At 39.7% G+C, this 26,610-nt stretch overlaps 2 protein-coding genes across 2 annotated transcripts in view; one reads left to right on the forward strand and one right to left on the reverse strand.

Annotated features, from left to right (window-relative positions):
* Positions 1-446: 446 nt before the first annotated feature.
* syn2b (synapsin IIb) overlaps positions 447-26,610 on the reverse strand; it is a 75,606-nt gene continuing 49,442 nt past the window's right edge. The window contains exons 6-13 of the mRNA XM_056395196.1: positions 14,204-14,266; positions 12,252-12,394; positions 11,759-11,833; positions 10,447-10,549; positions 7,509-7,685; positions 7,129-7,195; positions 2,914-3,811; positions 447-2,474 (exon numbers count right to left, since the gene is read on the reverse strand). Coding sequence (XP_056251171.1) covers positions 2,321-2,474; positions 2,914-3,811; positions 7,129-7,195; positions 7,509-7,685; positions 10,447-10,549; positions 11,759-11,833; positions 12,252-12,394; positions 14,204-14,266 — 1,680 coding nt within the window. The 3' untranslated portion in view covers positions 447-2,320. The remainder of the gene's footprint in view (positions 2,475-2,913; positions 3,812-7,128; positions 7,196-7,508; positions 7,686-10,446; positions 10,550-11,758; positions 11,834-12,251; positions 12,395-14,203; positions 14,267-26,610) is intronic.
* Positions 15,607-26,561, forward strand: LOC130181237 (metalloproteinase inhibitor 4-like). Its single transcript, XM_056395207.1, has 6 exons — positions 15,607-15,778; positions 15,943-16,262; positions 23,170-23,267; positions 23,785-23,899; positions 24,165-24,289; positions 24,675-26,561. The coding sequence occupies exons 2-6, from the start codon at positions 16,124-16,126 to the stop codon at positions 24,870-24,872; spliced, it is 675 nt and encodes a 224-aa protein (XP_056251182.1). The 5' UTR covers positions 15,607-15,778; positions 15,943-16,123; the 3' UTR covers positions 24,873-26,561.

Here is a 26,610-nt window from a genome sequence, read left to right on the forward strand (position 1 = left end):
CTAACTCCTGTGGAGAGGCATAAGCCATAAGCCTCAACTTTACTCAAAAGCTGTCAGATAATTAATTATCCTGTAGTTACTGTTAGAGGTCTCTAACTTTCTCACTATAGTTGTGACATGCTAATTTTTAGCATCAGACGCAGCTGCTTGTATTTGTTATAATAATTAAAGTGGGACTCCAGTTATTTCACCAATTGAAATGTTTACATGAGAAAGTTTTGTTTTAAAGTGCCAGTTTACCAAAATGCAACTCAGTAATGTCTTTTCATTAGACCCTCCCTGCCTGGTAAGTACCCACACCTTTCCATGGCCCCAGTTTGTAACACATGCTTTCAGCTAAAACATGGCCGTCTTGGAGCCTAACCCTGTTGAAATCATCAGGGTTATTTTTACAAACTTGACAAAGTAATTGCCCCTTTAAACAAAAGCACAGGTATCAGCATGAATCTCACTTAGTGAATCAGTGAAATGATGGACCACATCTTTATTAACTTTTATCTGTACAGAAAAAAATAACATTAGTCACCAGATCATGCAAAGCAGTATTGCGTTACAAATAAAAACACAATACAAAACAAAGAATATACTGTACCATAAATATGGAGCCTCAAAAAAATAAATCAATCAGTCAATATATTACAAAAAATAAACTCCTGAGATGACACGTACGTACATACATACAAATACAATATGTTATAATTTACTTGCAACATAGTACTCATGATGGATAAGCAGACAGGTTGATATGCAGTATGTGTTGAGATTTTTTTAATTTTTTTTTTTTACACATTTGGACTTGAAATGCAGCAACTCAACTGAAAATGACCAGTTAAGGTTCAGGGTGGGTTGATTCCAGGTTGCCTTGAATTCAGTCCTATAATACAAATAGGATTAATCACAAAAACCAACTTTTTAATATGGCATATTAATCTGGAAACCAGCGTCTGGCTGCAGTAAGAAGCAACCTGGAAAGTCACCACTGAAAGGAATCTTAAAGGGAATGTAAGAATAAGGTACTTAACAGATACACAGGTCCTGTATGTATAATCATATTTATATGTATAATAGGATGACAGCGCTCAACAGTCATGTCGAGGTGTTATTGCACTACTGTCTCAATGTCTTTTTATGAGAATAATCAACAAATTACAATACTGTTGATAGATCTACACAGAGGTGAAATCACCAGTCACAGCAACAGACATGAGTTACTGTTTGAAATGCATTCACTTACTTTTTTAGGATTGATTTAATCTGTCTGGTACATTAGCTCACAAAACTATAAAAGTCTTGCCCTCAGTGGTTCTCCAACTCAAACAGTTGAGGTAAATGAATGGATTTCGAGCTGTAATTGACCCAGGTCTGCACAACTAACAAACGTAGCTGTGAATTGAAAACATGTTCACAATAAGGCTACAACATCTAGAGAGAGAGAGAGAGAGAGTGAGAGAGAGAGAAAGAGAGAGAGAGAGGCAACGGAGGGCAAAACTCAACACTGATCGTCTTTCTGCTCCTGAAGTCACACTGAACCACTTGGAGGAGCCATGCATATCAACAGAACACAGATGAACATACACATATTTCCAACTCCCTCACACAACAATGAACTTGTAGCTTGTAGACACAAAAAAGGGGCAGCAATGACGACCTCATGGACTTACACAGGAACAAATCCTTAAAGATGTAGTTTTTTTTTATTCTTCTTTTACTCACATACTTTCACTTACTGACAAAAAATCATTCACAGTAGGGGGGTGGAGGGGGACCATCAAATGTCAAATATCTGATCTTTTAAAATGTGTATAAATCCAGCCACTGAGTGAAAGAGTTATGTCACTGATAAAAGCTAATTGAAAAGTGCTACTGGATTTATTTAAAATATTGGCTTATCTCCCTTTATAGTTATATATCTTTATCTTTATTTTCTGTATTTAAAGTGTATGTACATTACTTATGTAGTCTTGAATATAATACTTTTCATATACTTTCATATATTTCAGAAAGTGTGCTCTGGGAAAAATAAAGATGTTTTAATTCTATTCTATCTATTCTCTTCTACATCAATGACGTAACTCCTTCAGTCCAATTAATCTGACACAGCATCATTCGCTGAACATCCTACCCAGCAGGCCTCACTGTTACTCACACAGAAGAGCTGAAAGTGAAGGAGAAGAGGGACCGGGAAGGAGGGAATACAGTACAGTTAACACACAAAGTTTAATCTCAGACTGGTTCACATATAATGTCAATCAAGTCATCAGTGGCCAAAGGTAAAAGGGGGGCCAGAATCAGTAACGGGCTGACTACGGTCATCCTGTGTCTAGTCAGAGAAAAGGCTGGCGAAGGACTTTCGGAGGTTGCGAATGGTCTCTGCCTTTGCCTCGTCTTGGCCGTCGCCTCCGGAGCTTGAGACACCGCGGAAGAAAGAAGAGTCGCTGAAAGCGTTGAAGGCATTGGTCAGGGACTGGGACTTACTGGGAAGTGGAAGGACAGGAAAGAGAAAGGGAGGAGAACAAGGGAGTGAGGACGGGAATGGATGATGGGATAAAAGAGGTATAAAGGAAGGGAAAAGAGGGGTGTGTGAATATTAACAGAGTTAGTGAGGGGGGTAAGTGAGGAGCAAAGACAGACTGGGAGATGTCTAAGGGCACATACACAATAACAGTCCTTGAGAAACATTACAAATAAATAATTTCAGACGGACTGGACTGTCACATAAGACATCTTAGAACATAAGTTTTATTAATAATTTAATTGTTATGGATGATGTCATCGATTTATGTCATCAAAATGTGGGATTAAATCATCTCTCTACAGCAAGAGAATTATTGTTTTTGTATCCTAAACAAAGTATGGCCCATTGAAATGCATGTCTTTGCATTATCAACAGTGCGTTGATAATATGGCTCTTACTTCAGCAGAGGATGGCTCTTTTGCTGGGATGCTGGCTGTTCTTCCACAGGGGCCTGGGCCTCAGCAGGGGCCGCAGCTGCTTCAGCTGGGGCAGACTCAGGGTTTGGAGAGGGAGAGGCCGGCTTGGCCTGGGGATGAGCCTTAGCTGGAGACTGGACATTAGGCGGGGACTGGCTGGCTTTGGCTGGGGACTGAACCTGCACTGGGGAAGGGGCAGGAGCAGGGGCTGAGGCTGAGACAGTATCTGAGGCCGGAGCAGGTGCTGGGGCTGGGGCAGTGGGCTGGGGTTTGGGTGAAGCTTTGGGAAGAGGTGGGGTTTGTGGCTTTGGCTGGAGCTGTGGTTTTGAATTCCTGCGCATAGGAGGGATGGGCTTTGCAGGTGGTGTGGGTTTAGGGGGCAGCTCTTTTGGTTTACCAGGAGCTGGGGATGGGGAGCCCTGAGGCTGGGGCTTGGGCTGCTCTGTTGTAGGAGCAGAAGCTGAGGGAGCGGGAGAGGCTGGGGCTGGGGCTGCGGCCGAGGTTGGAGGGGAGCCTGGAGCTGTGCCTGCTGCTGCTGCTGCTGCAACTGCTTTGGTTGGAGGAGAGGCTGGAGCTGCCACGGCTGCTGCTGCTGCTGCTTTAGCTGGGGATGATGGTGAAGCTTTGGCTGGGGCCGCAGCAGAATCTGGGGCTGACTTTGCGACGGATGGGGCTCTCGTCATCGGGGGAGGCCTCGGAACTGGAGGTTTTGTGACTGAGGCAGCTTTCTGAACTGGGCTTGGCTTATGAGTCTGAGCTGGTTTCTGAGCTGGACCTGGACTAGGTTTCTGGGCCTGGCCAGGCTTTGATACTGGTTCAGATGCTTTCTTAGCTGATGACTCTGATGATGGGTCCACACTCTGTGACTTCACTGGTGCACCTGAAAGATGGAGATAAGATAGTTAGATTATCGTTCAAAACCTAAGGATCACATAGAGGTAAGAAAAGCAAAAAAAAGCAAAGGGAAAAGAAATAAAATAAATAAGCATCATCATTTTATAAATTTAGCACCTGTTGTCTTAGTGCAGCAGTTAGAAAACCAGGCGTCTGTAACACTCACCAAAGACCAAAGCAGAACGTGATACAGATAATGAGCTAGTGTCTAAACATGCCCATTCACAGAATGACCTCTCACATTCATAAAAACCCTAACCAACGCATCTGTCAAGAACAGACTAGGGAAAAGCAGGCTCTAAATGTTTGGACTGCAATGACCAGCAGAGGGCAACAGATCGACAGTTAGGAGAAGGTGCGGCGACTCGCCAGTCATGCCAAGTGACCGTTAGGAGGTAGTGTGGTGATAAAAAAGAATAAGGCAGTGAGTGGAGAGGAAAAAGCAGGAGATGAGAATGAATGAAAGTAAACAACCAAAGGAGAGATGATACAACCAAAAGAGGATATTGGCATAAAACAGCTCAGTGACTCAAACACAAGCACAGCAAAGCAACCTCTCATGCAGCACAAAAGAAACAAGTGATTGTGCATGCTGAGTAGGAAATGACGAGGCAGGGATGAGTTTCCAATGGTTGATAATTCACTTTCCTGGATGCAGGATTATGGTTGAGTATGTAAATAATATGTTAAAGCCTCTTTAAAAAGGTTTCTTAGAGGACAGCTTGGAAAGCGTATATTCATTTATGTTTATTTAGATTTTAATGACTATTATATTCATGATCATGCATGATCATGTGATATGACCATTACAAAACTTCATCCCAGACATTCTCAGAGAGTCACTTCTGTCAGGCAGCTAAATGTCCATGAGTCTTACGTTTTATCAGTTTGTCATTAAGCATCCCAATAGTTGCTTGGGACTCACGACGCATAAAAATCAAAGAAAATACCATTTGTACAAACATAATTTGTGAAGGGTGACACAGTAACAATTTGCTTGAATGCAAACCCTGAATTACACAATCTTTTAGTTTGCTTGGAGTTAGTTTGCCTATCTCTGCTTTATTATATATTGTATGTATGGTCATTATATTTGTTGACTGCTATTACACTGGATGACTGTTTTATCTGAAGAGGCAGTTAAGCAATGCAAGTCAAAAAACTGGTTAAGTCTTTAACCTGTGTTTGCACTAAACAATATCTCTTTTCTCATGAATCAGGAAAGACTGAAATTAAAACACGTGATGATATTTGTAGCTGAATGATGTATGAGCATCAAATAACAGTAATTCAATAGTCTGTATCCAAGCAAATAAGAAATGATCGTGCAGAGAAAAAAAAAGATGTTTCTTTTCTTTGAAAGTTTTCATTAAACACGTGACCAGGTTTTGTAATTGCCAGGAATAAAATGTATTGTGTACCGTGTAAAGCCACTTTTGTCTTGTCTCAGGTATTATAACACAGAACAACGAGAGCTCATTTACAACCAAAGACAACACCAAGCAGTTATTCACAAAACCTTCAGATCTTGCAAAGGGGTCTTTTGCTTGACGAAAGGAAGTCAGTTTGTTTACCGTGAACTGATTTGCACAATAAGAATGTACAGGGTTTAAAAAGGATTCAAAAGCCAAACATTAACCACAGAAACCGAACTGAGCTGACCAAACCCTAATTTACACAATGATTATGAGGAGCAAATTTAAGGTGTTATATTTCTCTCCACTTAAGAATGCATAAAAACAAGCTGAACATCCATCTATAAATAAGCTTGTTTGCCACTATCCAACCATTTTTCACAGTTTTAAATGATTATCTTTGAAAGGCCGGATCCGATTTGCACATGTCAACACTGTAGGCACATGATAATCTCTAACATTTCCTGTAAAACATAGAAAGCTGGCATTCCTAGAACAACCAGCACAAACATATTAAACACCACACATAGTACTGGCATTCGCACACATCCATGCAAAACGAAGCCCCATAATGAACGACCATGCAAACACACACTCACTGACAAACAGTGTGACTCCACTAATAATGGCTTTGTTAATTTACCGTATTATGTGCAGTTTTACCAGAGCTTTTAGTCGGAACGTTTAGTTTTAACACATCAGCAGTTAAACCCAACACGCTGGTTAAGTGCATTATACTATACATTTGATTGTGGTTAGTTCAAGTCACAAGTTGAAGAGAGATAAAGCTAGTAGACCCAGACTACTGCGGCGATCTTCACTCTCAACTCCACACATGATACCAGAGCATCAGTTTGTGGCAATGACAATGAATATTGTTACCTTCAAGGATCAGAGATCAGGTTGCATGAAATACAAACTGATCTTCCTCTTAAAGGAATACACATGGTCTTTTTCTTGCCAGGAGATAAATGAGAGGATCAATGCCACTCTCATGTCTGTACAGAAAATGTGAAGCTACAATCAGCAGCTGATTAGCTTAGCTCAGCAAAAAGACTGGAAACAGGGGTAAACAATCTGGCTTTATTCAAAGGTGACAAAATGTGCCTATCCAGCACCTGTAAAGCTCACTAATTAACATGTTTTATCTTCATCTTTTTAGTTTGTACAAAAACTGAAGTGTAGAAATTACATATTGTGGTTTTAAGAAAGGGTCATGTGCCACACTTGTCATACAAGTGAGGTTGCGAGGCAACCAGTTGTATTATTATATCCATGAAATCACAACATGTTGTTTTTAGACTTGTGCCAGGCTAGCTGTTTCCCTCTGTTTCCAGTCTTTATGTTAAACTAAGCTGACCAGATGCTGGCTGCAGCTTCACATTTACTGTACAGCCATGAGAGTGGTCTCAGTCTCCTCACCTAACTCTTGGCAAGAAACGAGTGAGTGCTTTTCCCAGAATATCAAACTATTCCATTTATTAATTGAAAAATTGCCCGGGTATTGCTAAGCCTGCTAGAGCATCATGTTCATAATACCTGTGATGGTAATCTGGGATATGGGGTTTCTCTGTATTTACAGTATGTTTTTTAACTGAATGTCAGAGTCAAAATCCTACATAGCTCAACAGACTGAAAACCACCACATATTCATCCCTCAGATTCTTCAAGTTAATTAATGGTAAACCTTACCCACTGAGTTTTTCCTTTAATGACAGTGCAGAGAAACGTTACATTTTTCAAATACTGCATACATAATTTCAGTGAGATCTCTTAAGATGTCTGAGAGTGAACTGTCCCACGACTGATTCAGAGAGTGTTTTCTAGACATGCTTTGGCCCTCCAGCGGCAACACTTGTATTACAATGGAGAACAGTGTTTAGACAACCTTGAGGTTGAGGGCGCTGGCCTGACGTCCTGTTTGGATCTGCCAGTCCTTCCTTAAGGGCAGCACTCTGGGATAGAGTGAGGGGGCGGGGGAAAGAGACAGAAAGAAAGAAAAACAAAGAAGAGAGTGGGAAAGAATGGCAATAAGAGGGTTTTGGAATCAGCAGTGAACTGTGAAAGGCTACGACTAAATTCTTTTCCCTTAGGGATTAACAGCTTCAAATCTTCCTAAGCAATACCTCCAAGAGAACCAGCATGAATTTATTCTCAGGGAGAACTGTAGGAAATGATGTGTGAGCATGTGTTATTGTTAATATTTATTTGAAGTTGCCCAATATGAATACACAGACTACAACTGGCCATGCTTCCTACAGCTTCTACCTGCTGGGGCTGCACAGTCGTTGGCTTCTGGCCTTGAGGGGAGCGAGCAGGTGAGCGGGAAGCACTGGATGACCTGACAGCCACTGTTTGGTTCATCTTAGTGATCACCACCTCTGAGATAAGCTGGCGGTCCTCTGCCTGGTGATCACCAATCAACTGCATGGATGAACCCACAACCTGGACAGAGAGGGCAAAGACAATATAGTATATAAGAAAATGTGTGTTTTTTTCATTGGAAACATGCTTGGATGAGATGTTCATGAATCTGACTGGATAACAAAGTCAAGAAAAAACAAGAGAGGTGAAATGGCACGACGGTCAGTGCTACTGGTGTGGTAGTAGCTAATAACAGAGCTTATAGGACTTTTCACTTTTAAAAGATTTCAGCTTATCTAGGCAAAGCCACTGTTTCATGTTTCTGGATGCTGTCAGTGTTGTCACAACACATATGGTAATGTATTAATATATTTAAACATATGGTAATTTCTGATGTCGAACTGTCATGCATTGTATCGCTAGATGCTTCTGTTACTTCATCCCACCTCACATGAGCAGTCTAATACATTAACAAACAAGTGTGTGTACGCCCTTCAATGCACACTCACCTTCACATACACACTGACAGCCTGTTTCTGCATAAAACATGGGAATCATCTTTATTTCCAGCACCCAAATCTCTTATCATTGGACGACAATGAAAGAGATTTATAATTTAAGGAGCAATCAACATCCATGTAAATATATTGCCACTCAACGGTTTTACTAAAAAAGTGAAACAATTTTCAGAAGAGGTGACTCATGGGAGACATGTTTTTCAAATCTTTCCCACTGAGAATCTAATCTACCTTCTATCATATATTTGGTCCTGACAGTCAGGCTTCGTGGGATGTTTAGAAATGTGGCTTGGTTACAGCAGTGAATGGGTGTTTATGTTAGTGTGGCTCCTGTATCATCTCCTTCTGCTCCCTCTGTTTGCTTCACTGGCAGCTCATCTACAGTTCAGTTACAGTAGCAGTTATCTGTGTGTTTTGAATTTCTACTTTCATGAATACTCGCCATCTTGCATCGGCACCACTGAATTTGTTTGCCCGCTTTAACTGCCGGCCCTTGATCAAGTGTAGGCTTGTTTATTGACTTTCAAACGAAGCAAACTGTCTTTAACCATATGTGGAGTATTGCTGTCTCCATTTTCGGTCCAGCTACTTACTGCCAGTTACCAGAATTTTGACAAAAATCGACCCAGCTTTTTCCATGGATGAGGGGGCCGAGTTGATCTACACCACCAAGTGGCTCTGTAATTACTGCCAAAATGCATTGAGCGAAGAGCAGTGAAAGCGGCTCCCTCTATAGCACTCCAGCTTGTGTCTTACAAACCCTGGTTTGTCAAGATGCTCCCTGAGCTGGCAGAAATATTGGCCACTCAATCCTGTGGCCAAATTAGCCCCTGCTCCAGATCCTGAGTTTCCCAGTTCTCCACTTTCTTCCACTTCCTGCCTTTCACTAGCTTACTGCTCACTTACTTGTAGGCTAGCTTTCCCCTGCCTCCTCACCTTTTAGTCCTGTGCCCTTGTGCCCTTTGGATATCTCTCTGATTGCCCTTCTGCAAACCATCCCTCTGCATGTCTTCTCAACCTCTACAGTCTTTTTCCCTGGTGCATTGAAGGAAAGTGCCCGGATGCAAGTATATTTTCATTGGTTCACACGGCTCATTCTCTGGTCATCCCCCCACCCAACACTGTGGTTCTTCAACTTCCCAGCGACTCCACTGAGCCTGTCTCTGTTTCTAATATTGACCCTACCTCCAGCTGAGCCTAAGCTAATTATCTGAGCCTGACTTTCTCTCTCTTTCAATCTGAGCGTGAACCTCAGCCTTGCATATGAACTCGGTCTGTGTCTGTTACAGTTTGTCCCATTCATCATCCAAAGTTTTATTGAACTTGCTTCCTCACTGACCAGGAACTCCTCCTGGCTACTGTCACTGCAGCCCAGCTCTATGTCACAGCCTTGAGCAATGAGATTACCTGTCCACTCACTTCTTTGGATTTAACTCTGCCAGCTGTGTCATGGTGTCTGCCTTTGGGTCCTGCTCTCTGTTGCCTACTGCTACAACTGAGAAAAGGTGGGTAGATGCTCTCCCACTGCACAGTGACATTTTCTCAATCTTGCGGTCGTACGCTGTGCCAGTCATTGTCGATGCAATCTCCTACTTGCCTACTCACCTCGCCCACTCTCTGTGTTTTCAGTGCTGATGGCTGGGAGTATTTAGACCTTTTTCATACTGAGACATAACCACTAAATGTCACAGTGTTCAATTTTTAGGCAACATATTATTACAGCAAAGTATATTCTTACATTAATGTGTAATTTACAGCCATTGTGGTCATGACTTCAAGACTAAAGACTTTGAAACATGAAACCAATATGCTGAAAAATATTGGAAAGTGAAAGACTAATGCAGAGACAGGGAAGCTGAAAAGACCCAGACAGAGCAGCTTGTTGAGCGAGACGGATAAACAAACACACATACTGAGAAAGGTGGTAAGTACAGCCAGAGAGAATATCCATACTTACCCTTCAAGTAATGCTCATAATGTGTATTCAGGTTAGGTTCAATCAGTTTATTCCCAGACAGACAGTCCAAGGCCCTTGCAGTGCAAATTAGGCCAGACAGGCTAAATTTAAGACTCAAAGACCTTATTAGTGCTCTTATGAATCACAACTCCCACAGGCTGATGTCAACATAGTGAAATATTTCAAACAACAAGCAGGAGTCAATAAATGTAGAGATAATACAGCATGGTAGAGATAATACAGTATGGAAGCTGCAAATACTGGGACTGTTTGATTTATTGCCTTGTCAACTGTTTCTTTAACATCTTTTCAACTTCCTACCCACCCACCCTTCCTCCCTCCCTCGCACCTTTGTTTTTTTTCTCACCTCAGTGACGTAGTCATTACCATCCTTGCCACAGATGGCTTTGACGGCACAGATATCCAGGCCTCCAAAGATCTCTGAGCAGGTATCAACCCACAGCTTATACCTGTCACAAAGAGAAGCAGACATGCTTGACTGGACCTGGCCAAAATTTATAATCTGCTCACAGAAAACTACAAAAATAAGCTACGATGTACTTTCTTGCAGACATGAAAATGGCACTTTGCTGCATGAAACAGAACTAGTGATGAAAACAGAACCTTGACTTACACCATCTTCTTTGGCTTGTAAATACATTTTGTTCTTGTTCACAACTTTGTCCATAATATTGACTTAATCACCTCAGCACAGTATGCTAGTGCAAATGTTGCTCCTCAGGGTGTTTAACCTGACAGTAAACCTGTTACAGAACCTCTCTAGCTCCAAGCTGGGTCGATAAAGGTGCTGCTGCTATCTCGCTTCGCTGTGTGTATGGAAAACTGTATAAAATCTAATTAAGGCCAAACAGACAAATCAATATTGACCTGAAGGATGCAACTGTACATTCCTAATTTTCTCCACAGTGTCAGATTCACCAGACAACTTTTAAGGTCACATTTGGAAGTTTTAAAGTATATGTAATGTACTGTACTCTGTTACTAGCTGTCACAGATTAAATAAGTCTTGCTGATATTAATGTATTTTTGTTGGTTTTGGAAAGATCAAGCATTAACAAATTGAGCTAAAAAACTGTTTGACAAATCATACACTGTAAAGGAAAATAACTATGTTGGCGCTGTTCCATATACTTAAAATTAGTATTTATGCATCCATTTAGTGCTCCATACAGATATTGGTGCAGCAACTGCAGTACACACAATCATACTCATACATTTTGACTTGTTATAGCAGAAGAAGCAGAGGTGTAGTGTGTAACATTGCGATGGCTCTGTCACACATGTATGTCAGAAATTACGCCTGTTTTTCCTGCTTTGACAGGCCAAGACGCACTCTTTGAAAAGGGTCTTTAATCCAGATTTTAGCCTTGAGCACAGCGGTTCAATGCGAAAACATTAAATATCCTTAGCCTCCTAAGGAAGAACCTGTATCATCACGACCCAACTTAATACATACATTAAAAATAAATGCACAGTGCATTGTTAACCCACTAAGAATATCAACTCATTTCCAAACATCTTTGTGTTTACCCATGTGAACTGCTTTCAGCTGAATAAATCTGCTGTGCGAGTACAATGTGACTAACTGTGACATAACACAAGAGATATGTGTGATACCAGGGCGGCCTGAGCATCACTAATGTGGAAGCGGCGCTCACTTGTCAGTCATGGCTACTTGTTCCAACATGGCAGATCCAGTGTTGCTCTTCCAATTACCAGAGATGGATGTTCGCCTGGAAGAAGAACAGGAAATTGTGCGTTAAATTATTGCAGACACCCTTCACTTGCAGAAATTATAAAAACAAGAAATCAAAGGAAGACAAAACTAGACAACCTTGAAGCCTGTGTAGTCAGGCAACAAGCGCAGATGCAGGTTATAAGGCTGATTAGCATCCTGAAAAATAGGCCAGCTACCAAATGGTCTTTGTTTTACAGCGAGCTCATAGGTTTACACACAACAAATACAGGTTTACACACAACAAAAAGCATGCAAATAAAAGCGGACTGGCATGCTAATCTGCAGGCTTTACATTTCAGATTGTTAAACTTATGCTCTGTTAAAGCAGATGTCTGTGCACATGAACATGTACAATATATGAAGAAAAAAAAAACTCTTCCCTGAATCCGACTAACAAGCAAGAACACACTCACATGTATGCTTTGTAGTCAGTGCCGATTTTCTGGACCCTGATGTCGTACTTGGCGTCTACAAATGGCTCTGTAGTGCAGTAGGTCTGAGTGATGGCCACCACACTTGCAATGTCCTGGAAGTCACTCACATTGTCCACTTTGACCTACAGAGGAATACGAATAGTACATGTAGAAACACTATTTATTTAAATTTAAATTAAATGTAATTTAATAGTAATAATGTAATTCTAGCTTTGGTAAAAAACAAATTACATACTGCAACTATTTTCCGTAACAATAAAAAGGAAAAAAGAAAAAGGATTTCATCTTATTTCCGTGTTTTGTGTTTTGTCTTGCTGAGAGATAAATGAGAAGATTGATGCCACTCTATTGTATGTACGTTAAATATGAAGCCAGGAGACAGTTAGCTTAACACTTAGCTTAGCATAAGGACATGGTAAATAGTTGGCTTGGCTATGTCCAAAGGTAAAAATAAATCTTCCTACCAGCACCTCTAAAGCTCACCGATAAACACATTCTGCCCTGTTGGTTTGATATGTAGAAAAACCAAAGTGGAAAAAGAAAAAGAAAAACATTTTGTTTTATTTGGACAGTGCTAGGCAAGCTGTTTCCCCCTGCTTCCAGTCTTTTTGCTAAACTAAGCTAATCTCCTGCTGGCTCTAGCTTCATACTTTCCTCCACAGATATAGATAGATAGATAGATAGATACTTTATTTATACCCTGGGGGAAATTCACATATGACAGTGGTGTCAATCTCGTCTAACTCTCTGCAAGAAAAAAATTATATTTATAAAATATTTGTAAAATAGTATTCCCCAAAATGTCAGACTATTTCATCTACACAAAGAGTTTGCGAATCTAAATGATACAAACTCATAGACTGCTCTTCTTGAGTGAAGCATTCTGCTTGTAATTTGCATTGTTCGTGTTGATAGTGTCTAAATACACTCATATTATCAATACAGACCTAATCCATTATCTGGGTCAGTGTGGAGTCCGGAAATGAAACTGTTATGGCCTCTGCAGGAGACACTGTCATTGTCCTAGAAGTGACATGGTCCACTTTCCTCAAAAACCACAGTGGAATCTATTGTACTTGTGCTTTCACTCTGTATTTATCATAAATTACTTCAAACTATTCCCCTTGGGGAGAAGCAACAAAGTAATAAAACAGATTTTAAAAAAGTGTAATTTTTACTTCTGTGGGAGACTACAGGTACAGATTAGATAGGGGGAAAAAAGAAGGCAAATGGTACAGACTGATAAGAGGCCCAGCTACACACAGGGGAAGGACAGTAACACCATATCAGATCGAGCAGTTCAGAGGAGTGATGTGTGGTGGATCGATGAGGAGTGGTAGAAAGAGAATAAACACTTCACTCTCATTTCACCCAGAAAATATGAACACAGTTGTCAGTCACAAAGCATTACACAGCACAATGAGAGGAGAAAAGGTGAACTGAGGGAGAATATGAAGAGATGTGCTGCAGTAATGAAAGGAGGAAAGGATAAGGAAAGTCAGATAATAAGAAAACAGAGGAAGAAGAAGGAGGATATTCAGTGGTGGTATATGTCAGGGAAAGCATTACACAGTACCAATGACATGTGGTGGTGCTTAGTGTAGCCATTCAACTATCTCTGGGCACACAGAGAGATTTCAAACCACTTCCAAATGGCAATTTGTCAAATGATGCAACGGTCTAATGGGTCGGCTCCACTCCAACATGCAGCTATTTTCTCCCATTACGTGAATTTGTCTTCAGTTTAAACAAGACAAAAACAGCTTGATGTCTGTGTCATTTGATCACAATAAGTGCTTCAATGTTGTAAGCTAATTTCAGGAGATCTAACCTTTCATGAACTCATTAATTTTCCATGTAAATGTGTTTTGTTTTCTGTTTTTGTTTTTTTTTCTATGAAAAGAGCATCACTGTAAGGGAATCAATATTACCTTTCCCATTCCAGAGTGGGCATGTCCGATCTTCACCACTACTGGGAAGCCTGGTGTTGTAATCTGTAAAAGAAATTATATAATTCAGTGATGAGTAATGATTAACAATACAGAATGACAACAGTGGTTATTCATATCAACACACTGGAAAAATCCGGAAGTGAAAACATTTTAGAAGTACCCACTGTTGGTGAGTGACTGCGTTTTCACTATTCACAGATGTATTTAGGCAAGAAAAGCCTTTTGTGTTATTTGTTGTTAGTTGTTTTATCAAAAATGATTTTAAGACTGTGAAATGAAATACTTTGCGAGGAAAGCAATTTTCTGCAGTGGGCATATTGACACAGAAAAAGTCTATTAGAGAAACATGCAGTTCAAAAAAGGAAACTGATACAGATGTATATGGAATATCTGCTGAAATCACATTAGTGAATAGAGTGTGTTCGATACAGGATTTTGTGGTCCATACCAATAAATATTTGATTAACTAAGAAACAGTGATAGTAATATTTAACTTTATATTCAGTTTTTAACATAAATGTAAGGATCCCTTAAATTTGTTTTTGTTCTGTTTTACAATTCATCTTCTAGGGACGACTTATGTCTGAATGTATTATGGCAGTCCCTCTAATTGCTGTTATTATTTTTCAATAAAAGCCTAAAATGTCAACTTGGCAGAACTAAAGGAAAAAGCTGGATCTCCAAAGTCATTACAATACTTTGTCTAGGGAACATGAATGTCTGTGCCAAAGTTTGTGCCAATACATTGCATTTGCACAGAATATGACTGCTGGTGGTACTAGAAGAAAAGTTAGGGAATCACCAAAGTCCGTAGGATTCATCCTCTAGTGGTCATTAATGTCTGTGCAAAATTTCATGGCAATTCATCCAGCAGTTGTTGAAATATTTCAGTGAGCCTTGCCAGGTTACATAATGCATGATACATAATGCATACACATTTCTTAATTACCTCAAGCATCTCAGCCAATGTACAGGCCAATATATCTGCAATAACCAAATATAAGATGATATATACCGATATTTTGATTTATCCAACTCTGTTCCTGAACATTTTATTCAAAAATGTAAAACATTAAATTAATGTGTAATTTACTTTTTAGGAGTAGTGACATGCATTCAGATTACAAGATGTCTCATTTTATTCAAAATGAGTTATGAAGTTATGAAACAGCAATACTACTAGTCTACAGCTGAGCACAAATCAGACAAATCTATGACTCAGATGTTGCACTGATGATCACACAACCTGTCTCTGAAAACAACAACTACAACACTAATCTTGAACTTGAAAAGAAGCTCCACAGCTGATTTGATTCTGTAAAACATCGTCATAATTTTCACAACAATCATGACTAAGTGACTACACCTACAGCAGCCTATGGGAGGAGAGCGAGGACATCAAAAGAGGGTAGAAGAAGAGGCAAAGGATGGTAGTTTTTTTTTTTTTTTTCCTGCGTTTGAGGAGGCTGTCCCTAAATTGTTGAGTACATAAGAGGCTCCCTGTGTGCGACCCTCTCAGCATTCAAGACCAGAGTGAGAGGGGATCCAACTATTGTAAGTTTCTCAGTGTGTTGTCTACAGAGAGGGAGAGAGAGAGAAAGAAGAGAGGGAAAGACGAGAGAGGGAGCAGTGACAGCAGCAGCCTACCCTTCAAGTTATTTGCTCCAGCTTAAATTCAGAGGTGTACTTTAAACTTATGAAAACATTTCTATCCACAGCTGCCTTTCGGCTCAGCAGAGCTCATCTTACTACTTCAACTCTACTGTCTTATCTGGCCCCCCTCCCTCCCTCGCTGACTGCCAGCCTGATTTGCTTCCCGGGGAACTTAACGGGATCAGAAGAGGTTGCCGAGCGTTCTTTCATCGAGTGCTGGAGCAGTCAGAGGCAGCCAGAGTCGTCATGGCCATGTCCCAGGAGCGGAGTGCGTGTCTGGGGCTCTGGGTGCTCCTTTTGCTTGGTGCAGGCATGGAGGAAGTTGTGGAGGGATGTAGCTGCCACCCAGCACACCCACAGCAGCTTTTCTGCAGCGCTGAGATTGGTAAGTTATTGACTGGAGATCAATTTAGTTTGTGTTCACTCACAAAATTTAAAAGCTGCTGTATTTAATAATAATAATAGGAGACTGGTTTTAAGTTCTTCAGACTTTGAATGAAATGACCAGAAAGGGGGGGTGTGATTTCAAAATGGGAGGAATGGCCCTCCTTCCAAAATAATTGATGATTTGGCTTATTGATCAATTTAATTAGATTTTCTGAGAGGTAACTAATTCTAATCCACAGAGTGAACCTACTATGCCAAGAACTAATCAATAGGTTTTCATGGCTGAGCTTTTCATGGCGGTTGATTTATTATTGTGGCTTTTTCCAATTATATTCATCAAAAATATCAGTTGTTGAAGTTGTTAAAGAACAAAATAGGATGGCTGTATAAAATATTAGTGTGGTGGGTGGTTAGTGGAGGGATTATTCATTGATATCAGTTATAACATCATCAGTTTCTTTTAAATGAGTGAGTGTAAAGAAGAGAAATACATGCACCCTTGTTACTCAGACTTGCCTTTCTTTTTCTTATATTTTCTATTTCTTATATTTAGCCTTTATATTTTTTTATTTGAAAACAGTGCTACTTGTTTTATTTTTGAGTCTTCTTGCTCTTAATCACATAAAACAAACTAAAAAACAGTCAGCACAGAGTGGCCCCGGCCTACTTTCTATCTGTCTGTCTGTCCGGCTATCTGCCTGTCTCTCTGTCTGACGCCCCCCATCATCCACTTCTCTCTTGTCTAAGCACAGGCCAAAACCAACACTCTGCTCTGACTTTGAGTACTTGGCTCCAGACTGTGGAAAGCTGGAGTATGTGCTTCTGTCAAAGGTTACACTCCAGCAGAGGAGAGCGAGAGAGAGAGAGAAAGTAGAAGAAGAAATTGCTTTTATTTTAGTCTTGTTTTCTAATTGGTCTGTATCTCCCTTCAGGTTTAGAGAGGGTCGCCTCCTTCAAAGTGCTTTGGAAATGTGTCTCAAAAAATAGTCAGTATGAAATGGAAGCTGAGACCTGTTTTCAAAACCCCCATAACGCCAAATTAGATCTGGGTTATGGGAACACAATGAGTAAGCCTATCTGGGGCAGTGTTTTTAGGACAGAGTTTTACATATGAAATGTGTCATCCACGAGTGAGATGTAAGTATCATTATTCTGTTTTCTCCGTCTGAACAATTTGAGGTCTTCACAAAGCCTGGTCCTGCAACGTCCTGATGAGTTAGACTGGAACAGACATAAACCAGTTCTCAATCTAGACTTACTGGTCTTGTTGGCATCATGCTGGGTTGAATTTTATAACCATAAACTATATGTGTGTGTAAGTTTTCATTGGAAACAAAAACGTCCCAAAACAGTTGTATAACATGACACAAAAGTAAACCAATCTGTAGGTTATTCTACATCATGTGGCCAACATTCAAAAACTGAAACTGTCTTTGAAACAAGCCTATTACAAAATAATAGGAGAATTTTTGTTGAACTATTTTTTATCAGAACTTGTATCCAAACCACTGGACCCAAACAAAATGTTTTGAATGACTGTTTAGTAAACCCCTCCACTGAACAGCAATTAGCCAATCGTAGCTTAGCAACCTCAACCAAGCAGAGCAGTCAAAGTTTAGATTTGTTAAAGACACATGTTAAAGCAGTAAGTTTACTTTATAAAACCAGAAACAGAAGAGCAAATGTGTAAAGAATGGATTAAACCATGTTTATCTGGATTAATGTAAGCTGCATATGTTAACATGTTTGCCTAACTAGCTACAGTAATAACGCTAACATAGTGTTACATCAGAAAAAGCCCCTTCGAGATTTGAACATCCACTAATTTATATTTACCCACTTCACTGGCGTCCATTTTGGATGCCACTATCAGAGTTCAGTGTAATGTTAGCAGCTCTGACCTGATTTGGGAGAAGCTTTATTTACATACAAAGTCCTCATCCTCAAAACATTCCTCTTGTTATGTTAAAAGAAAAACATACAGTTTGAAAATATGAACAATAAAGCATAAATCTCATAACCTCCATGTTGCTTGTCCAAGTAAGCATTCAAACAAAAGTGACAACAAAATAACTATCTTAAAGTTTCCCCTGTCGCACTGTAGGCTGCTACATGGAGTCTAATCCTACAGCTAGCTAGTTTGACTGTAGTCTTTGCTTCAGTCTTTTAACACAATATCATCTGTATGTAGGCCTAAGCACCAAGTGGCTACCTAAGACATGTTTGCATGAGAACGAGTCAACCGGACAGCAAGAGATTTCAACCAGCTCATGGAACTGATGCTAATTAGTTAGCTAGCTCCAATAAGATAACAACAGTTGTCATTTCAGGCGGCAAAATGCAGTTGTTGGCTAGAGCTGAGAAGCCAGATTTTGTTTACCTCAGTGTTTCAAAAGCTGTTAACAATTGTGGTAAATCTGGCACTATTATTATTATTATTATTATTATTATTATTATCATACATAATAATATTATATATTATATTAGAAATTACATATGTCTTGTACAAGGGCAGAAAGTTTGACAGGCGTAGCAAGAGTAACTAAGGGGGCGGGGCTTGGAACACGGTCAATTGACCACAGGTTCTTTTGTAATTAGGTCCCACTTCCTCAGGGTCTGCTTGGGTGCCTGGTTTTAAATGTCTGAGTCCTGATTTGGACACAAAAGTCAGTGGTCCCCTTTCAGGTAGGATGCAACTTTCTGGACCCATGAATAAGAACTAAGGAAAATCCCTCACTTACAATAAGTGCATCTAAGAAAACTTTTCATCTGGTGGCATCTGTGGTTACACTGTCCTTGTTGTTTTCTAAGGATAGACTGGTGGTGGCCTTCAGTTGACCTGACAGTGTTGTCAGAGTCGATGAGCCCTTTGAATAAAGCTGTACATCTGAGTAATATCCCATCTGGACAAACCTTGGACGATTCCCTGGCCATGTTTGTGTATTTGACATTGTGTGTGTGTGTGTGTATGTGTGAGTGTGTATGTGTGAGTGTGTGAGAGTCTGTGCGTGTGTTGGACAGAGGCCAAGCCATGCCAACACAGCCTAATCCATCTCTCTCTCTTTCTTTCCCTCGCTCTCCCTACTTCATTTCCATGTCTATAGGCTTGGTCTAATGGGCTGCATACTAACAATATCAGTGTGAAAGCCCGCTGACAGTCCAGCTTTGTGAGCATGACAAGGGTGCCGATTCATCTGGGAGGGGGGAAGTTACTTACTACATCAGTTCTCATGGTACAAGTTTGCAATATTTCTTTGGTTATGTAGCTGTGAGGCAGATGCACAGCCACTTTCACTCTCCAGGCATGCCTGTGCTTATTCCTGTTTGTTACACAGCTGCAGCAACTGAATGGAGTGGGTAACCTAGCCTGCGCAGTTCAAAAGATGTCTAGGTGGGGGGCAAACATTTCAGAGAATCTGGGCCAAGAGAATCAACAGACAACAAGCTTGAGTTTTGCGGTTCAGTTATTACCTGTAACCTCTACAATAAATGTCATCAAATACACTACAAATCTATTATGTGTGGAACATGATCCAACACAGATTTTTTCAGTTTTATCTGGCATGAGCAGACATTGTCTTATAAATGATTAAAGTCACTGATCTGCTGTAATGATAAAATGAAAAAAAAAAAAAAATGACAGTACTGTTCTCGGCTAACTGGCTATACCAACTTCTGTCCTCTTCCACGTGCACTGATGTATGGCCAATGCTCATACTGCCAACTATTTGATCCTTACACATAGCACTGTTATGCCTTGGTGTATTAATTACCACTAATAGACCACACAGACCATTTACTAAGCGCAGAAGGAAAGATTTAAGTGGGGCGACTAATTTAACCTCATCTACTTTAAGATATGTTTCTTGTTGCCAAAGGAAGTGCAGATGAAAGAGTTGAACTCAAGAAAGAAGGCAATAATAAGATTGTTGGTACAGTGTAGTATTTCTATGTATTGAGCGTGACTGGCAGGTGATATAATATTCGCTGAGGGGGTGGGTGTAGTGATGTAATTGTACTTATAGTAAATATGGCATCACCCTTTAAAATACTATTTACCAGCAGGGAGTGGAAAGAGTATTAAGATTTGAAAATGCTGCAGTGTGAAAATCATCAAGAGTCCTGGATGCAAAATATTACCTAAAGCAAGAGTTCAACATTGTGGAAAATACAAATTTTCCCATTTTGTTGAGAATTTGATGAGAAGATCATTACCACTCTCATGTCTGTGAGGTAAACACAAAACTAGTCCATGTTAGTTTAGGTTAGCCAGCGATAACAGATAAACAGCTAGCTTGGCTGTATCCAAAGGTAAAAACAATCACCTACCAGCAGCTGTAAAGCTGACTGTAAACCTCTAAATTCAGTTTTTATGCTAAGCTAAGCTAACAGGCTGCTTACTGGTTCTTGTGATATACTTACCAACAGATATGAGGGAGGTATCAATCTTCTCATCAAACTCTTGACAAGCACTATTCCTTTAAAAAAACATACAAACGTACAAGCAGCAAAAGTATCTTCAGGTCTGAAACTAAAAGTGCTTATCATATACTCATTATGTTAGATTACATTATCAATACATTGGCTTTTAAGCAGCAATGTTGAAGCTGGAGTTACATCAAACCTCTGTGCTACTACAGCACATTACACAAGTACAACAACATATTTTGTGATGTTTAGCGTATATGTTCAGCATGTAATAACTCTGCAAAGTTATCTAAAACTGTGGCTGTCAAGTAAATGAGGTGGAGTAAATTACAAACACCTCAAAATAGTACTTAAGTACAGTACTTTATGTCTCCAGCTTGATGAAGATTTACTCAAATTTACCCTTTTTTAATTTATCCAATTTTATGTATGTGTGTAGGTGACTTTACAGGCAGGTGTGTCCTTATGAGGCCAGACTTTGTTAAGTGTACTGTAATGTTTTATGTAACATCTATGTGCTTACTTCATTTTCTATTTACCCTTTCTACTTTCTCACATTTTAGGCCAGTAGGCAGTTTCCCTAATGTACTTTCTTTCTATATTCTATTGATAGACTCAAGATGGTTTCTACTTCACTTGGATTACCCCAACAGCACTGTATTAATCTACTGTATTAATCTGAAGGCCTAATGTTATCAGACCTATTGCCATGCTCTATTTGAGCCCGAGGCTTTGGATTATGCAGTGAAAGAATGGAGTGAATCAAAGTTATATTAAGCAGGCATGTAGGACTGTCCTCTCTGACATTTTTGTCCTTAGACTAGCCATGTTGCTGTGGGTGATGCAATGCACTCAGATTAAACTATAACACTACACACAAATTCACATTTGTTTGCCGCCTTGCCTTTCTATTTCATTGCATGTTTAACAGATTAAAAAAAAGTCTCTTTTTCTCCTGAAGCAATTTCACAGAACACGCTGAGCTCCTCCTCCTCCTCTTACCAGCAGACAAAACCGCGGTGTAGTTATGTGACGAGCGAGAAGCAAAAACAAGGGGGTGGTTTGCTTAGCTGTGTGACAGGGTGAGTGGGTTAGGAGGGGTGCTGGGTCACACTTTCTCTCCCCCTCATTAATACTGTAGCTTTTCTCTTTCTTTCATGGCTTTACCAAGGTCAGTCGCTCCAATTCTGCCTCTCTGTTTCTCTTTTCTCTCCGTCTTTCTGCATCTTCCTCTGGTGAATCTACAGGCGACTCTTTTCTCTCTTTAGAGATACAGTGTGAAAAGTAGGAGAGGAATGACAATTATCTAGCAGTGTTGAAAGGAATATTCCTTACAGGCGATTTACTGGAGAAGCCAAATTGAATTGCTCGCTAATCAAGATATTTTAGTATATTGCATTTATATGCATCTATATATATACGTTTATATATCCAGTCCATGATTGGCAGTATAAAAACTTCACTTATTAAAATTTGAATCATTTTCTGAGTGAAAACCTCCTACATGACATGTATGCTGTAATGCAGCAATATTTCGCCAATGTGCCACTGCTTTTCAGATTGTTAATGCAGCTGTCTGACTGTAAGACTTGAGGTTTTGGGAAAACAGAGACTCAATCTGAAAGACAGCTGTAGCAGTAGTCTTAATTATGTTTGATGTATTACGCTACAGCAGTGTTATTAGTTTAAAGGAAATGTTTGACAGTGGTATTAATTTGTCAGTTAACATTATGAGAAATGCAGATGTCCAAAAGTGCAGGTTTCATGGCTTTGCTGGAAGGAAAAAAGAATATATTGGTAGCAATGAAATCTATAATAACAAGGCTTGATTTGGCACAGTGTGAACTACATGTTGTGGTTGGGATGAATAAAACCTACAATGTTAATAATACTTTGATTATAATGAGTATTTTCTCTCTAAATGACAGGCTGTAAAATTATATGACTTCAGTGTTACCTTCCTGCCGAGAACCACAGTCCAATTATCCTGCTGCTTTACTCTTCGACTTGATTCACAGTATGGGATAAAATAATGCAGAGCGCCAGACATGGTTTGGCTTCAGTGTGTGTGTGTGTGTGTGTGTGTGTGTGTGTGTGTGTGTGTGTGTGTGTGTGTGTGTGTGTGTGTGTGTGTGTGTGGTGTGATGTGGTGTGGTATATACTGTATACATAAATGTGTGTGTGTCCGTGTATGTGGAGTCAGTTAATGGGAGTGTGCAAGCAGAGAGCTACTTGTTATTCCATGTGGGTTTTGATTTCACTCCCAGAGGAGAGGAGGGACACATCCTGTATCACTATTGAGAGGGACTGCTACAGTGTCTCTGTGGAGATTTGTGGAGACAAATCAATCAATCGATCTATCTATCTATCTATCTATCTATCTATCTATCTATTGCATGTAAATCACCTTCTTGTGTTGCCACTTGCATTTATTTGGCATTTCAATTATCTTTCTGTGTTTTCTTTTGGTCTGGCAGTGATAAGGGCAAAGATCTCTGGAGAGAAGATTGTGTCGCCTAGCAACAGCTCCTCACCTTACATGAAGATGATCCAATACGAAATCAAAATGATCAAGGTGAGATCTCAGGACAGCCATAAAAGCTGCTGCTGGTGCAAACATACATCATTTTTAAGGGTTATGCTGCTGTGTATAGCAGGTTTATGTTCGTATCGTCTGCGTATCATCTTTCAGGGAAAGTAGCAAAGAAATTCTAACTGGCTGTGCTAACAAGCAGTTCAGACCTCCTAAATGTCCATGGATGACAGCACTCAATCACTAGAAGAAGTCTTGGTCATATGGTTCAAATGCGTGCAAACGTCTGTCTCCCCATTGTATTATGCGGTTACAGTAAAATTGAATAAAGAGCAGAGTATCTGCTTAGTATCAAAAATTTATATATTTTTTGATTTACAGCCACTTTAAGTATGCTACATTTTAGGGACATATAAACGTTTTAGTCCTATCATTATTGACTTACATTGCTCCCTCATGTATACTGTATTAAGTCTATTTCAGGCCAGGCTTATACCTCCCCTTTTTCTTGAAACTAGAACCTCTCCACTCTCTTCTCCACGTATGTCTCTGTTTTCAGATGTTCAAAGGTTTTGACAAGGCCAAGGATATCCAGTACGTGTACACTCCAGTCTTCTCCTCTCTGTGTGGGGTCAAACTGGACTCTAACAATAAAGCAGGCTATCTGCTCTCAGGTATAGTTATGAAGTGGTTGGGTTTTATATCACACTTTAATTTGGAAAAAGCAGCAGAAAGTCCATCAAAAGCTGCATACAGTAATGTCAAACTGGTACACCTGGTGTTGTTTTCAGTGGGCGATAACAGGGCGATAATGACAGGATTTTTCTTTTAAAGGAATAGTTCAACATATTTAAATTTAATTTAATTTTATAACATTTTTTAAAACAGACTTAATTAAAATCGCTACAATGTTTGTGATGTTGTGATGCCACTAAACAGGGAGCATGTGGAGCGATGGGAGGATCTCTATTGGCCAATGTGATCTGGTCGAGTCCTGGGACAACTTATCACTGTCACAAAAGAAGAATCTCAACTACAGATACCAGATGGGCTGTGAATGCAGAGTGAGTAAGGACTGTTCCTACTCTCTTCATACATATTTATCTTCGTACCACTCATCTGTCAGTCTGTCTGAGAGTTGCCTACATGAGCTTCAGCTCGAGAAACAAAGCAACTGAGCTGTTAAAGCAAAGAGGTCTTCTTATCTCTTACTCTGTCTCAGACTTTCTTTCCATTTTGGTACAAAAGATTTTCATGTCTCTTATGACTGTTTTTTACAATCAAAATTCATAGCTCATAGCATAAAGTCTCTACAGACACCCAGATCTAGTCTCTTCTAACTTTTACCTGAGCAAAGCTCTTATTCATGGCCCAGGGGAGACCAACTTTGGGAACAAATAATGACATGAGTGAATGAGTAAAAGAATAAATCAAATCTTCTCTCCTCAGATCAACACATGTTACACAGTGCCGTGTGCGTCTACAGGAGAAAACGAGTGCTTGTGGACTGACTGGCTGCTGGATAACAGCCTAAATGGAGAGCAGGCTCGGCAGTACGCCTGCATCCGCCGCTCTGACACAACCTGTAGCTGGTACCGGGGTGGACCTCCGCCCGAGAAAGACTTCCTGGACATGACTGACCCTTGACCTGTAATCCTGACATTGATTTCACTCCATTTGAATCCTGCAACGCCTCAAGAACAAAAAAAAAAAAAAGTCCTGCTTCGGCTTATGTAGCTCAAATTTGGCGTGCAAAGTAGCAACTGATTTCACTGAAAAATTGGCTGATTTTTTATTTTCAAGGGAGCTTAACTCACCGCTGAGCTTCTGTTTGCAGAGTTCAGGTGGTTGCTACAGCAATGCTAGGAAAAGTTTTATAATCTGCAGGGGTTTTCAGCATTCCTCTGACTCATTTTCTCGCTCTCCACACATTCCACTTCGCTTGCTGTTTTCCACAGAATAAGAATTGCAGCCGATCATCCACTGCAGATTATTCAACCCAGAGTGAATCTTCTTTCTATCCTCTCTGAGGGCCTGGCAGTAAATGCATAACCTTCACAAAAGAGAATAAATTGAGGACCTCATATTTGTTTATGCATAACTTACAATAAGTTATGCAGTAATTTAGGCTATACATTTACTGAAAGAAGAATAAGGAAGTTGGACAATTACTGCAAAACAACAGCGGGAAAATTGTAGGAAAAAAAGACACAGCCCTGCATTGCAAAGTGTACTTTACATGCTGTAAAACAAATCTTCTGTGCACACATTTTTACAGGTAGACTGCAGCACTGCCACCTTTTCTCCACACATTCTGGTGTTGAATTTTTACCTTTATATAATATGGAATAACAGTCCCATGCAAATGAATATGCACTGTACATAAGTATATAGCACAAGACAGTCCCCAGTTAATTATATTTTGACAAAATCCGACACAGGAATTATATATGATGATAATTCTTGTCCATCTAAATCATAACAGTTTAACCTCTCAAATTTCTGAGACTGTAAATATTGTACTTCAGTGAGAATTAACATTTTAAAGGCTAACCAGATCTTGTCTTGTAGGATATAGAGGTTCTTATCTTGTGGTTTTGTGTGTTTAGTTTAATTGGTTGAACTCTGTACTATTTCCTGTGCCAAAAATCTAATCCAGCGCTTTAACAACAGCACTGCCACCTGTAGAAGCCAAGCCCCCCCCCCCCGTTCCTTAAAGAAAATGACGTAACAGGACAAGGTTCAATTCTCTATTTTAACTCCTTAAGAGGAACAGGAAGTGGATTCTCCTCAAGGTTCAAGTTTAAGAGCAAATAGTAAAAATTTTGGCACATGACCTTAACCAACAAAAAGAGAAATAACTCTTCATAAATGAGCGATAATTAATGATTAAAGTGTTATTTTTATAGGCCTTATTTAATATAATGACTCAACATTAATTTAAAGGACCCAAATCTGAATTGACCCCTGTCTTGTTACCGGATTACTTCACTGAAGACATACAGATTAAAATGCATTATCACTTGTTATCCTCATAGCCAATATGTCAAGACCATGTTAGGGTCACACTTGACAATAAAATAGTTTCATTTCACCTGCACAATGCAGTCATTTTCTAGATACATTTTGAAATATGTTAATTACATTTTCCATGAACTGGTATGATCATAATGCATAATAACTGTATGGCTTTAGTAAAGTGCTATAAAACTATTTCATGTTTGTTTTATACTGAACGAATTGTTTGGGTTTGTATTTATGTCTCTGTTTCTGTCTAAATAGAGTTTTCTATTTCCATGTACCAAAAAAGATTGTATATAAAATGTCTCAATGGAATTAAGTGTCACTGACTCTTTTCTTCAGGTACAAAAATGTTAAAATAATA

Source organism: Seriola aureovittata, chromosome 2 (assembly GCF_021018895.1).
Source record: "Seriola aureovittata isolate HTS-2021-v1 ecotype China chromosome 2, ASM2101889v1, whole genome shotgun sequence".
Classification (NCBI taxonomy): domain Eukaryota; kingdom Metazoa; phylum Chordata; class Actinopteri; order Carangiformes; family Carangidae; genus Seriola; species Seriola aureovittata.

Bases quoted from the DNA above. Each gene is read 5' to 3' on its own strand.
- LOC130181237 (XM_056395207.1), top strand. From the start codon at position 16,124: ATGGCCATGTCCCAGGAGCGGAGTGCGTGTCTGGGGCTCTGGGTGCTC. The intron at 23,900-24,164 runs GTATAGTTATGA...GCCACTAAACAG, and splicing joins AGCAGGCTATCTGCTCTCAG to GGAGCATGTGGAGCGATGGG. The intron at 24,290-24,674 runs GTGAGTAAGGAC...TTCTCTCCTCAG, and splicing joins AGATGGGCTGTGAATGCAGA to ATCAACACATGTTACACAGT.